Consider the following 14,774-nt stretch of genomic DNA (forward strand, 5'->3'; position numbering starts at 1 on the left):
TTTCAAACCTTTCTGTTGCTCACTGATTCAGCCAGTGATGAGACAGCTCTTCAGAATCCTAGAAGAATACTGCTACTCAGTTTTCTTTAAAAATGTTCATTGGATGAGAGACCAAATGAACCAATAACCCAACTACCCATTCTCTGATACACAGAATATTTGCAGCTCTCAGCTAATAAGTTCCTGCTCATTTACATGCTGGTCTTCAGTTTAAAGTGCTTTCATATTTCATCAGAATAATTTTTTCTCTCTCATAAGGTCATAATTTTCATTGGATTATAAGTCTCCTTATGTTCAAGAATAAAACTAATTGATTACACTATGCACAATGAGCTGTATTTGGATTCTCGAGTTATAAAGTATTTCATCAAGACTGAATCTCAACTATGATTAAAAAACCCAGCTGTATTGAAATATAATTCACGTACCACAAAATTAACCCCTTTTAAGTGCCCAATTCAGTGAGTTGTAGTTTATTCACAGAGCTGTCCAACCATCACCACTGTTTAATTTGAGAACATTTTCATCACCCTACATAGAAACTCTGTACCTAATGGCACTCACTACTCAGTACCCCTGCCCCCAAACCCCATGTGGCTTCATTTCAATTGGAAAAGTCACCTTAAAGGCTGAGTTGAATGTTTTTGTGATTAGAATAGACAGTGGACTTTTTTGGTGTGGTGGTTTCTCTTATTCATTTGTTCTATACATATTTATTGAATACTGTCTGGGGTGTAAAAGAGGGAAGAGAGTTGACAGTTCTGCGTGTGAGATATGGTTCTTCTCTGAGATAAACTCAGAGTACACAGACTAGCTCTCTTTTCTGTGCTTGACGGATGAAAGATCTGATACAACTCCATTTTGCATGAAGCTAGAGTTTTAAGCTGGTAGAGCACCATCATTTGGTATCTCTGGCCCTATACAGCTGTGAATACATTTTCACAAGTTTATTTAGAGTTAGAACCTGGCTCCAAACAGGAGACCACAGGATATAAGTGAAGAGTTTTGACTTGCTTCCATCTCACACTTTGCCTCGATTCTATTCTATTTCAGTGGGAAACCAACCAGGGTATAGCCCATGAACACCAATCCATCATTTCCTACACTCATCATCCCGACACACACGCCCTCTTCCTGGGGGTCCGTAGTGCCACCTTAACATACTCAAAACATTCTTATGGGCATTAATTTCTGTTGCATGAATTCTTTGATGTAGGAAAGGCTTACCTGACAGTCAATTCCCACAATACCTAGCCACTTCTAGCTCATGATTTTATTGCTTCCTTGTATGTTTGCTAATTGTGTTCCGTGTCTGTCTTATCTTCCTAAAGAGAATGAGGTTGCCTTGAGAATAGAGACCAGTGTGTCCCTGTTCTGCACCACCACTGCGTCCTGATGCTGTTAATACGTGACGAATCATGGAATTGGTTTAGCTGTCAGGTAGAAAGCTGTGGGTTGAGCCACTGTTTCTACTGACTCCCATTTTATAATAGTTAAGTGGAGAGCTGGGCCCCTGACAACTGGTATGGCTATGTCCCTGCATTTGGTGTCCAGCCCAGCACCCTCTTCCACTGGATGTGCCTTGTGTCTGAGCATCTGCTATGTGCCTGGCTCTGGGCCAGGTGTTTGAAAGCAGCATCCCTCCTCTGTGCTCCCCTGTATCCTCATGTCCATCGTTGCATTTACCCCATGGTACAACGCGGGCTGTGTTTTCTGTCTCCCTCCCTGGGCTGTGAGCACCTCATGGGCAGAGTGGAGTTTTACACAGAGCCTGGCACACAGCAGGCTCTCAAATTAATTTTTGTCACGTGAATAAATAATTTAAAAGGCAGTTGTTAGCAGCTCTCTGACTAGCCAAAAAGACAGCACACACACATCTGAAACAATGAGAGAACAAGACAGTATCACTGAAAGGGTTAATTGCGCACAGCCGACAACGTGTAAACCGAATAAACTTTAGGTACCCATATCGTCTGGTATAGAAGTAAAACATGTTTGAAAAGTATAATGCAACCACTAAAACTCATTTTACAGTACATCAGATTTTTATCTGCATGTTTTAAAGAGCTTTAAAGGAGATGTAACTTACGTTCAACAACAACACTTCACGAAAGCACCTTTCTTCGTCTGCCCATCTTCTTGTACTCCTTGCTTCTCTGCAGCCCCTCACCCCGGTCCCCAAGTCTCTCCCCTCACTCGATGGGCACCTACTTTGTAGGCATCTGCCCCTTGGCTTTTTTCTCAGTGCCAGACTCAGCCTCTCTGGCTTCCTTGACTCCCTCTCTTTCACTCATTATCCTAAGTCTGCACTGCAGAAAAGAGCCTGGAACCAACCCACTTAGCAAGAGCATCCTTCCTTCCTAGAAGTGGATGGAGGTGGGGAGAGCGGTAAAGAGGGTTTATATGGGTGAAGGTTATGAATACTCCAGTAGTGATTTCGTCCCTGTTACCAGTGAAATAAGATTAAGAAATGCAGAGAATCTAATAGGGCTGGTAAAGAGTTGTCCTCTCCATTTGGGGACACGTCACTTGATGTTGTGACATAAACAGCAGCAAGTTCCCAGACGTTGTTTATGACACTTAACCTAAACTTGATGGGACGTCTTGCCCCCTCCCCAAATGCAGAATACGAATTGCTCGTCTCAGGAAGGGGTTCTCTGGTCTTCAAAATTCTCTTCGGTCCTTCCTACAGGAGTTTCAGCTCCCTGTTTCAACACAATCTGTGGCCAGGGGTAAACAGAGGTCCTACCTGGACGGATCACACACGTGTCTTCTGTGCTGATGTGTAGAGCTGAATTCACCAGGCTCCTCAAGCTAAGTTGGCCCTGTGAGGGTTCAAGTCCATTGCTTTGAAATTCCACAGTGTGAGTCTCCAACCCAGAGGCAAAAATTCAGTAACGTCATAACACAGCATCCGTGTGTCAGTCAGGGTCCAGCCAGGAAAACAATAAGTATTTTAAACAGAGGTAACTTAATTTAACACAGGGAATTGGGTACACCAATCTGAGAAGACAAACAGGGATGATGGGGCAAACTGGAGATTAGCAGGAACCGGAAGCAGAGACCTACCTGAGGCTGAAAGACAAAGCGTTCCTGGGACCCAGCGGCGGAACCCACACAGACCTGTCCCAAGGGAACAGGAGCCTGGAGGAGAGGCCACCCAAGCTGGAACCATGTGGGGGAAATACCCTGGTTTCTCCCCCATCCCACCCACCTCCGAGTTCCCCGTTGGCTGAAAAGGAACCTGGGAGGGTGGCCTGGGTGCAGGGGCAGAAACCCTGCACTCTAGCTCAGGGAGGGGAGGGTGAGTGATGGACCTACCCTGGGGTAAACAGGCCCAGGACACACACAATCCCCCTGAGATATCACTGACAAAGCTGGGGAAAATAAGGATGCAACGGAAAGACAGACTTGGCATGCAGAAGCAGCCAGGTCACCTGGGCATGCCCACACCTACTGCCACGAGAGGGGACATGCAGGGCCTATGCCGGTTGCCGGACATGGCGGATGACACACTCTGATTCAGAGAAGCCTCACAATCGCCCGCAGAGTTTTACCAGCAGCAAACTAGGCCCAGAGAGATGAAGCAACTTGCCCAAGGTTGTACTGCCTGTAGCTTTGGAATCAGAGCTCACTGAAGGTGAGTTTGCATCCACCGTGCTGCCCCTGAAACACAGTGTTGGGTACTCAAAGGTGTCGATGAATAGGGGCCTTTCGGTGACGCCACTGGAGGAACAGAGCTGGTGCTGAGGCAGGGAGAGCTGGCGCTCTTCCACCTTCCTCTGCAGGCTTCCTTCTCGGCCCTACAGTTCTCCTCTGCCACCGACACTCACATCCTCCGCTCCGCCCCCATCAGCACCCTCAGCGCACAGACGCACACAAACCTCGCATCCGAAACAGCTCCAGATCTGCTCCCGGGCAATAATGGGAGGAAAATAACTGATGTGTTACCCTGACAGTGGCGTCCTTATTTTACCAGGAGATCGGCTCTATGGCAGAGGCCTGATTCTTTAATGATGGATCTGCAGCTTGTAGAAGGGGGTGGGGATCTGCTCTCACCCCTGAGGTGACGCCCACATAAGTCACAGCTTGCTGACAAGGCTGACGTTGGAATTTTTTGCTGTTGTTGTAAATTTGAATTCATTTAATCCTAAATTTGGGAGCCCTCAATTATAAACACGGAAGAGAAAAGCCGAAAGATAGACATAGACCAATTATGCACTGGGGTCTGTGGTGTGTGTGTACATGTGTGTGTGTGTAAGGGGAGAGAGAGCAAAATAAGAATTTTTATCCTGAGTTAAGAGTCCATTACAGAGCTAGAGTTAGTGGATAAAATGTTAACTAAAATTAAGTACAAAGGAGGAAACATTATAGTATCCTGAGTAAGATCCCTAGAATCTTTTCCTGCAAGTAGAGGATTCCCATTTCTTAAGTCGAAGTCCACAGAGGGGATGTGGCTAGGAGAGCAAATCTGAATACTGTGTGGATACAAAAAGACACATTCTTCCCCATGGAGCTGATTGAGACACTCCCTGACGATCAGATAATCCCTGAAGATGTTATCCTGCAGATATGTGCGTGTGTTTGATAGCATTAAAAGAATTTTCTTGAAGATAATAGGTAATTCTGGAAGCTCTAATCTGAAATGGAATACCTTAATGATGTAATTTTCAATAAATTAGTGGTTTTGCTGGTATAAAATATAAAGTACTTATAAGAATTTGTGTTACTAATAAAAAACTGGAAAGCCATTTTCCCCAAGGTATTTTATAATGATGGAGGTAGAAAATATCTAATTTTATCGGGAATAATCTTCTCTCATTTGGCCCTTAAATTCCTGAAGATCCTCATAGCTGAGTTAAAAGCACAAGCAGTAGAATTTAGAATCTAACACGTCCTGCTGGTGAGCTGTTACTCCCTCTGGGATCGTTTCTATCAGTTTTAAAAGAACTGTCCCTGTAAGCTGCTGTGTCCATGATAAAAATCACTCAAATATTTATAATGGTCAATATTTATTAGAGAACTGATTGAGATTTTTTTTTTTTTTTTTTGGTATGCAGTCCTCTCACTGTCGTGGCCTCTCCCGCTGCGGAGCACAGGCTCCGGACGCGCAGGCTCAGCGGCCATGGCTCGCGGGCCCAGCCGCTCCGCGACTCGTGGGATCTTCCCGGACCAGGGCACGAACCCGCGTCCCCTGCATCGGCAGGCGGACTCTCAACCACTGCGCCACCAGGGAAGCCCAACTGATTAGGATTTTTAAGTTGTACCCTTAAAATAGCACTTAGGCCACTGCAACATATAAATAAGTGTATAAAACCGTCTACATAAGTGCCAACACTCTTTTGCAGATGCATTTATAAATCATAAATATATGAATGCATGAGATCCAAGATGCTTAAGTCAAACATTAAAGTTCATGGCACCATTTGGGTACTCGTGTTGGGATTTAGGGAGAATTTCCTTTGGGTTGTGCAGTAAGTGGTTATAAGACAAACTAGGCCCCATTCCACATGGCAGACACATGAGCTTAAAGAAGAAGTAATGAGGTAATTTTTCAAAGAAAGGGAAAAAAATTCCCCAAGATCAGTTATTTGCCCTCCACGTTCAGGGTGTTTTTTTGTTTTTTTCATCCAGGAAAGCAGCAACCCTATCTAGGCAGTAAGAAGCAGTGTATTCTCTGCCTAAGTGAAAGGAAACTTGGGCTCTATTCAGGTCCAGCCTGGCTCTTCTCTGGGATCCCAGGTCATAATGACCTGTCAGCCGTCTCCACGGGCTCTGCTACCGTTGGTGCCCTGCTCTCAAGGTGACACCAAATCAGTGCTTAACGTGGTCCTGTTTAAAGGCAAGATTCTGCTCTATCCTAATCTCAGACGAACATAGGTACCATTTAAACTCTAATGGGTGGCGTGGTTCTTTCCCCAGACCTGAGATCAAGTAATTGGGATGGAAATATAGACGGATGTCTCAGGAGGAGAGCCAGTTCTGTTCTTTGTTCCTGCAAGAAGTTGCAGGGCGTCTCTTTCTAAAGATCACGGGTAAGCTGGGTGAAATATGACTAATACAGATTTTCAAGTGACTAAAGCACAGTTCAAACTTTAAAAAGAGATAAAGTAATATCTTGAAATCACATGTTTGCTCCCTGTAACTATATGACTTTCATAGTAGCTTTCTTTAAAATGGTATCTGACAATATTCAAACTGTCACACTGCCTACTCAAGCCTGACCGATCCAAGTACCTGAAGTACATTGTTTTCTGACTTACACAGAGAGGTGAGGAAGTCCAATATTTTCCCTCGTGGATTTTCTAGAATATTAGTTTTGGTTAATAGATAACCTCCCCCAAATGGATCTTATGTTGTAAAACGCATAGGAAACAAAAGGTTAAACAAAGTTCAATTGGTTCCTTTGCTACCAGACTTTTTCAAAGGCTTTAATTAAACAGACCAACATGTTCTTTAACTTCCTAAGAGAAGGCCAAGAATGCGGCGTTTCACTTGGAATCCTCTTTTTGTACGAAGAGACCCTGCAGAATAATATTTTGCAGTACCTATTTTGGGAAATGCTAGTTTAATGATCCCTTTCTGTGGGGGTGGTGAGGATGCTCCCACCACGGGCTTTTTGCTCCTGTTTCCTTTGCCTGAAATACTAGCCCCAGGCAGCCACATGGCTGGCTTCCCACATCACCTTTACTCGGAGGTGACTTTCTCAGTGAGGCCTTCCCTGATCAACGTTTTAAAATTCAGGTCCCTTTCTCAACATTCGCTAGCCTTCTTCCCTATTTATCTTCCTACGTGGCACCTTCTAGCTTTTTTTCCCCTCTATCTTTTGTTTATTATCTCTCTCTCCCTCCCAAATAGAGGGTAAGTTCCTTGAAGGCAGGACCTTCCTATTGCCACACTCAAGGGACAGCTCTCAGCCGGCATTTTATTCAGCCTATTGTTTTATTCAACACCATCGAACGCTCCGTCAACTGTGAAAATACTGAGATAGTCTGAAAATGCTCCCTTCACTCAGCCTCCAGGACACTGTCCTCTTTCCTGCCTGACTGGCCACCCTTCAGATATCTGTCCTGGATTCTTCTCACATTTGTGCCTTTAAACGTGGCGAAGCGGAGGGCTCAGTCCTGAGATTTCATCTCTGCTCTAGCTTCACTCACAAAGCACGTGGATGCGAACATCATCTACAGGCTGATAACTCCCAAGTCATTTCGGCAGCCCAGATGTCCCGACCCGTCGTGGTAGTGGCCGAGCTCATCAGGGCTGGATAAGCTATGCTGAGTTTGGTTTTACTAAGAGAATGAACATTTACTTCTTACCTGCTGTCCTTGGTAGGCAGCTCCACTAAGCACGGATCTCTCCTCCAGCAAGTGGCTCATAGGCTGGGGCTCCTTGCATTCTGGGGCTCCCCCATCTTCTAGGGCATCAGAGTTCTTCATTTCCAGCCATGCGGAAGAGAGAAAAAAAAAGCATGGGAGATTCACATCTATTTTGTTTGCGTATAGAAGTGGTGAATCTTACTTCTACCTACAGTCTTACTTCTGCCTACGTTCCGCTCTCCAGAACTTGGTCGTATGCCTCATCTTGTAACCTGGGGGCTGGGAAGTGTAGTTTAGCCAGGTTCCCAGACAGGGGAGAAGACCAGGGTACAGGTGAGCTCCACCAACTCCACTGCTAGGAGGAAGGGGCAGTACCACAAGTGAATTTCATGGCTTTGTCTTAATAGAATCCTCCCTGCTGTTTTGGAGATGGGTTACTCCTAGCTTTTTTTTTTTCTTTTTTTTTTTTGTGGTACGCGGGCCTCTCACTGCTGTGGCCTCTCCCGTTGCAGAGCACAGGCTCCGGACGTGCAGGCTTAGCGGCCATGGCTCACGGGCCCAGCCGCTCCGCGGCATGTGGGATCTTCCTGGACCGGGGCACGAACCCGTGTCCCCTGCATCAGCAGGCGGACTCTCAACCACTGCGCCACCAGGGAAGCCCCACTCCTAGTTTTTGATATGGAGAAGTGATGTATATCTAGTAATTGGAAAATAAATTGTGCTCAAATACAAGAAAATTTTCAGCTGACTCAAATCTTGTACAGAATGAGGCCATGTTAAAATGATTCTATCTATGCTATAAAAGTACAATGTTCCCTCATAAAGCAGGGCCAGTATGGAGAAATTCAAGTTGACCTTTAAAACTTCCAGCATGCTCATTAGGAACACTTGTTCATTCTGTTCTAATAGCAACTGAAACTCTTTAAATGACAGCACTTTCAAACCATGAGGACAGTCCTCTTGTAAATGTCATCTAAAACGCTCGCAGCTAAAGCAAGATTAAGAAATTCTAACTTGGATTTGAGATTTATGCTTTGAAATGTTTATTGTTTTATCTCAATTAGTGAGCATATGCACCCTTAAAACCCTCATGAAGATGGTCGACAATCCAAATTTTGTGACGTATATAGTTTGTATGAACCTACAGTAGGAGATAAGAGCTTCGACTATAAGAACTGACAGGTCTGGATTCAACTTCATTCAGTCTCTTACTTGATGTGTGAACTTGAGCAAGTTTTTAACTAGTCTAAGTAAGATTATGTTTCCTCATCTGTAAAATTGGGATATTATAGACACTATAACACATGTATTATACCTACATAAGATTGTCATGGGTATGATATAACATATGTAAAAATTCCTGGTAGATACTAAGTGCCCAATTCTTAACTATTAAATTACCTTTACTGACTTCAATGTTTTCTCTTAAATTATATCTATTAAGACTTTAACATCTTACTACACTTACTTATTATGAGCGTAGTTACAGACCAAAGATATTTTCGTGGTTAAAACTTTAACATTTGCCAGAAGGTTTGCTTCCAGTGACCTCTGTGTTCCTTTGACCGCGCTTCTTTCTCTAAGACACACCATGGTTTTGTGACTGTAAGGCCTAAAGGGTGAGGCACATCGTATCTTCCGGCATTGATTGCCCGTGCAAATCAGTGATTCAACCAATCTGGATTTCTCCACTAATTGGCTTTTAAATAATGAGCAACGATCATCTATTTACCACATAAGGCCCCTGAGGGAAACCTGAAGATGAAGTATTGTGTACTTCATAGTCAACTAGAAGCCCTTTTATAGGTTACTGTGGTTAGAGAAGCAGGAGGGATTTTTCTGGCAAATTAAATTTTCTTTGCTTGAGCTCAGCTCTGCTGACTCAGAGTGACCAGGCTGGATGGATTTGCAGTTTACCCCTTCTCTCCTCCCAACAGCGGTCACCTCCTTGAGGACAGTCACCTCCTTGGTCACCTTGCCTGGCCAGCAATGAGATTGCCAGAGTCCAGGAAGAATGCAGTTCTCCTCTTTGGCGCTCTGTTAAGTAGGAAGTAAAAGCAAAACAAAACAAGAAACAGTTGGTTTTCTTGCTCTGTAGACTTTCCTACCAGGTGTGAGGCAGATATCAGGGTAATCAAGATACTCTTTAAGCTTACAGTCACATTTTCTGTTGTCTCGGCAAAAATTTGGCAGGCACGCACCATGAGATAGATGGTTTTTGATCTCTTTCCCTTCCGTCCTTCCTCCCTCCCTCCCTGCCTTCTTTCCTTCCTTTTAATTTCTTTAAAAAATTTTTTAAATAGAGATTATCTGTAAGCTCATTCTTAGAAAACAGTGGGGCTAAGAAAAATGTAGGGTCTCCTGGTGACAAACGCTTGAAGACTCTCCAACATAGTCACGTATATTTATTAATCACCAAATCTTTGGATAGCTCTTTTATAGAAGGCTTTCTTATTTGGCCTCTGCAGCACGTTCAGCTTTCCCTGACCTTCACCTCCGGTTATCTATGCTGTTTATTAGCTCTGCTCTAAGAAACTACCATAAACCACACAGGCTAAACTCTGGTCTGTGTCTTTCTCTCAGACGAAGCATCGCAGTGTCCCTGTCTCTCCCACCGGACAATGAACGGATGGGACACAGAAGTGCACATCCTGTATCCCTGCACCCCTGCATTTCACTCATATGCTGAGCTCAGTAACTGCAGGGTGAACTGTTGACCAGAATGGAATATGAAAAATATCATCAAGGAATCTTGTTTAGGTTGTAGCCAGGGAAGATTCTGAGTTTGATCTGCTCGTCTGAACTGGTTTGACAGAAGGCCGGTTTTGCTTACTCTGTTTAGGAAAATTGCCAAAGCATTATAACAGTTCTAGGATCTGCAGATAAAAAAAAATTTCATCCTTTAGCATGCCCTGATCTGAACCTGCATAAAAAGCCCCAGTCCTTCCTACCCTCAAGAGAACACTGGGTTGGTACAGCATCTCAGAAATCAATGATGCTTTCTAGGAGCACATATTCAAAGAAAGTCCATAGCCCGTAATCAGCTGGAGCTATCTCCCAGCGGCGTCCGAATACGCATGCTCTTCTCTCTCATGCTTGCTACTGACTTGCTACGTAAAGCATCTGGTGTGTCGCTGTTACTGCATGAGCTCTCCATTTCCTTGCCAATAGGTGGATATGTGACTTTCACACTAATGAGTACCACATGGTGTAACAGAAACCCATCACCATGAAATATAGCATTTTTAGAAGGCTCTCTTGCATCAGGGAAGCCCATTTATGCTGCTGAAAATGTTTTTATCTGTCTGCTTTGATGTGGGAAATGGGTGTCATTAGTAGGACATGAACCAAATCCCAACTTCATGCTTGTGTCCTCGTGTTGCCTTCAGACCTACATACATGCAGTTGGGTGAATGAATGGAGGCCTTCAGCCAAGGTCCTGAAAGACACTCAGAGTCACCACGGGGAAGAAGCAGACGGTCTAAAACACAGCTCATGTCCTCATCCTCTCCCTCTTTCCTTCTTTGCCTTTGGTTTTCCGAGGAATCTTAATAGATGGGCAGAGGGCATAGTATCTGTGAATTTGAGTGGTCCTGCTCTGGTTTCCACATAAGTGCAGTAGAAGAAGAGAGGAAGGATGGGAGTTAGAGACAGCCAGACTGAGCAGAGCTCCCCAAGCCTTGCCAGGCAATGTGATTTTGAGGTCAGGTGTGTCTTGAACCCTGTTGGAAGTATGTTTGCCTGCAGGCATTAGAAACTTAGTGAATATCGCTAGTAAGTGCTTTATTATCCAGCAGGAAACTCGGCCAACTGCCACCAGTAACATCTGTAACTGATTGTCAAGGAAAGAGAGAGGAAATAGTTTCGGCTGTACCGTGTTGCTCCTAAATCTTGATCAAACACAAGAAAAGGCAGCTGAGTGACGCTTGAATCGTGCGGTGTGAAAATGAAGTGCAAACGTAGTGCCCATTTAGAAATGAAGGATTTTTCTAATGGACTGCACGAATCACTTAGTGCTGCTCCAGACGCCCAAAGAAAAGAGAGGAGAGCCCCTGAGAGTGTCCTGCAGTGTATCTTGTGCCTTACCCTTTACCTTGGCATTCTTTGTTTAACACTTCACATATGGCAGAAAAGATTAGCCTTGGAAAAGCTTCTACTATACTTAGAAAAATGGCTACTCCTACTGGGGAGTTTTGAAATATTCACAGTAATCATATTCCTTGATTTTATTTTGAGATAATTGTAGACTCACACGCAGTTGTAGGAGAAAATACAGAGCGAGTCTGTACAACCTCTATTCAGCTTCCTCCACTGGTAGCATCTTGCAAAACTACAGAGCACTAGCACGACCAGAATATTGACATCAGTGGAGTCAAGTTACAGAACACCTTCATCACCACAAGGCTCTCTCTTGTTACCCATTTATCAGTCTCGCAGGGCGTTAACAGTTATCCTCTCCCTGGGAATTCCTTCTAGGGAGCTGATCTTGATTCTTTAATTAACCTCAGTCCTAAGCCCAGGTACCTTGCATGGCTCTGAAAGAGTCATGCCACATCCATGATGCTGTGACTCTGGTTCACCCTCTTATTTTCCACAGTAAAGTCCCATCTCCAATACTCATTCCACAGTTACATTTCTGAACAATAGAATGTACAGTAGAACCTCCTCTATCTCCTTCTCTTTCCTAGTTGATTTATCCCACTCAACTGGCTTTCCCAATTTCTTAAAAAAAATTTTTTCCCCACATGTTCAGACCTATTTCTTATCACCCCACCACTCTCTTGGTCACTGGCTCCTCCTTCATTCATTTTTTTTCAAACATCTTTATTGGAGTATAATTGCTTTACAATGGTGCGTTAGTTTCTGCTTTATAACAAAGTGAATCAGCTATACATATACGTATATCCCCGTATCTCCACCCTACTTCCTACACTCTCGGGTATCAGATCCTTATTTTAGTAACCCTTGAATGCTCTGATTTTTATCTGGTGTAGGAAAATGAGGCAGATGGGTGAGAATAACCTTCTCTGAATATTCAGAGAGCAAAGAGGGGATCCTAGCTTCAGATTTCCTGGTCAATCATTGAGCCAGTATTCCATTTAGGAGGGATTTAGAGGTAGCACTCTTTGAATGTGGAGTTAGAATATTAGTTAGTTTGGAAGATATGCTTGTAGATTATCTAGTGAGAACATGTATTTGAGTGACTTGGGGTTTAGAGGAAGGATTGATTATAGCGATGTTAGCACTCCAAGCTACCTCTTGTGTCACCACTATTCCAAAGAAAAATATTAGAGAAGCATGACTGTAAATTTTAAAAAAGGACACCAAGGAACACAAACCTGACCTCAGCAGCCGAGGGCATGAGTAGAGCTCAGGGAGAGAAGGAGGGAGAAGGAGTCAAAGTACCAGAAGGCCGTGGCGATGGCCATTTCTGCCAAGTGCTTCAAAGAATATAATCCAGTGTTTTTCCTGTAGTCGACACTCATAAGTATGTGCTGAATTGAAGAGGTGCAAGGTCTGGGGCTTCCCTGGTGGTGCAGTGGTTGAGAGTCCACCTGCCGATGCAGGGGACACGGGTTCGTGCCCCGGTCCGGGAAGATCCCACATGCCGCGGAGCGGCTGGGCCCGTGAGCCATGGCCGCTGGGCCTGCGCGTCTGGAGCCTGTGCTCCGCAACGGGAAAGGCCACAACAGTGAGAGGCCTGCGTACTGGAAAAAAAAAAAAAAAGAGGTGCAAGGTCTGAACTGATTGTTCAGTGAGGAATTAAAGACAGTAAACCAGTCATTACACAAAGGCAATTTTCTGTCTTCCCCTCTCCTCTGTAAACTCTACCTTGTATTATTTGATATTATTCCACGAGTATCAAGCAGGCCATCAGTTGTCCAATGTAAAAACATGATCCCCTTTAGAAAGCAAAGAAGGAAGAAAAGGAGGGAATACCGGAAATGAAGGGAAGGGAAGAAGGAAAGGAGAGCTTGGGTAATCATTAGTGCTGTTCACCAGCACTTCTGGTCTTTTCTTTACTAGCCACATGGTAGAATTATACTTCCTGACACCCTAGAAGTCAGCCACGTGTTTGGCCTGTAAAATGTGACAGGTGAAGCATGTCACTTCTGGCAGCCAACCTGAAGAGCTAAGGTGCGATTCCCCACGCTGTTTCCCTCCGCTGTGGCTGCCCTGTTCCAGACGGGGAGGCTGCATCCCTGGCCAAGAACAAGTCAAGCCCGGCTCCCGCCAACCCTGCAAGGATATTCTGTGTGAACGAGAAGGAAATCTTTCCAGTTCTAAATGATAAAAAGCTGGGGTTGTGTGTGACTATAACATAACACAGCCTGTCCTGAATCATAGAACATAGTAAGTAACATAGTCTTTCGCAGTAGGATGGTAGGTGTTTTTTCTTTTCTTCTTTCTTATCTTTTTGTATGTTCTAATTTTTCAAATAATTTTTTAAATCAATTTTGTACTCTTCTAGAATGGGTATATTTTTTGTAATAAGGAAATAAATTAATTTAAAATAAACTAGGGAAAAGATGATTTTAATGATTTGAATATGTTTATAATTCAAAATTATATCTTTATTGATAAATGCATGAAATACACAGAAATTAATGCCACGTTCTTGAACCTGGGGTATGTTTTTGGAGCAGACTCTGTAGTCACCAAGAACTCTGAAAAACAAAATGTCACACTGTCATGGAATCAAGGTTTACCATCTTGAGACAGGTCTGCTCCAGCCCCTAAGAAATGCACCTTCGTGAGGGTGGTGGACTCCTTTGGCGTCCTGGGAGACATTTGCGTGACAGACAACTTCCCATTTATCTGTGGTTTGCTCATGAGATCAGGCAAAACGACCAAGAATGATGGGCATTGCTTAAAAGAGCCCTCTGTTTTCTAATTTTCCCTTCCCTCATCCTTCCCTTTGCACAATACACACACACACACACACACACACACACACACACACACACACACAATAATTAATAATGCCGTCAGGCTCATTCGAGGATAACCATACCATTTGCACACTGCCCTTATTACACAGGAGAGCCTTGTTACATGTGTTTATCTGCACATATTCGTCTGCCGACCTGAATGAGATCAATAAGATCCCATGCCTTCAAGATGGCAGACTCCAAGCCAGGGCCAACCCACAGACAACTGATGGGTCTCAGCCCTGTTTTCTTTCAATCTCTTCTGACACAAATCGAAGACAGTGCTGCTGTCTTTGAGGACTGAGATTCCACAGACAAAAATTAGGAGTCTCTAGATATTTCGTAAAGGTTAATGTTTTCTTTGAGATTTTACCTAGTGCCTTTGCAGTAGTATTTACAGAGTTTTCTTCCACTTGACCAACCTAGAAATATATTATATAATAGACTCTCAATAGAAATAAAAACCCTCTTACTGGTCCTATTGAAAAATGTTCATTGCAGCTCTATTTACAATAGTCAGGAGATG

The 14,774-nt window shown here is 43.9% G+C and overlaps 2 protein-coding genes across 5 annotated transcripts in view; one reads left to right on the top strand and one right to left on the bottom strand.

The window, feature by feature from the left end:
• CLVS1 (clavesin 1) overlaps positions 1 to 14,774 on the top strand; it is a 415,580-nt gene that overhangs the window by 372,802 nt on the left and 28,004 nt on the right. The gene's annotated exons all lie outside the window — the stretch shown is intronic.
• Positions 7,400 to 14,774, bottom strand: part of ASPH (aspartate beta-hydroxylase) — a 243,162-nt gene continuing 235,787 nt past the window's right edge. The window contains exon 26 of the mRNA XM_060287666.1: positions 7,400 to 7,430. Coding sequence (XP_060143649.1) covers positions 7,415 to 7,430 — 16 coding nt within the window. The 3' untranslated portion in view covers positions 7,400 to 7,414. The remainder of the gene's footprint in view (positions 7,431 to 14,774) is intronic.

The sequence above is a fragment of the Globicephala melas genome, chromosome 17, assembly GCF_963455315.2.
Source record: "Globicephala melas chromosome 17, mGloMel1.2, whole genome shotgun sequence".
Lineage (NCBI taxonomy): Eukaryota > Metazoa > Chordata > Mammalia > Artiodactyla > Delphinidae > Globicephala > Globicephala melas.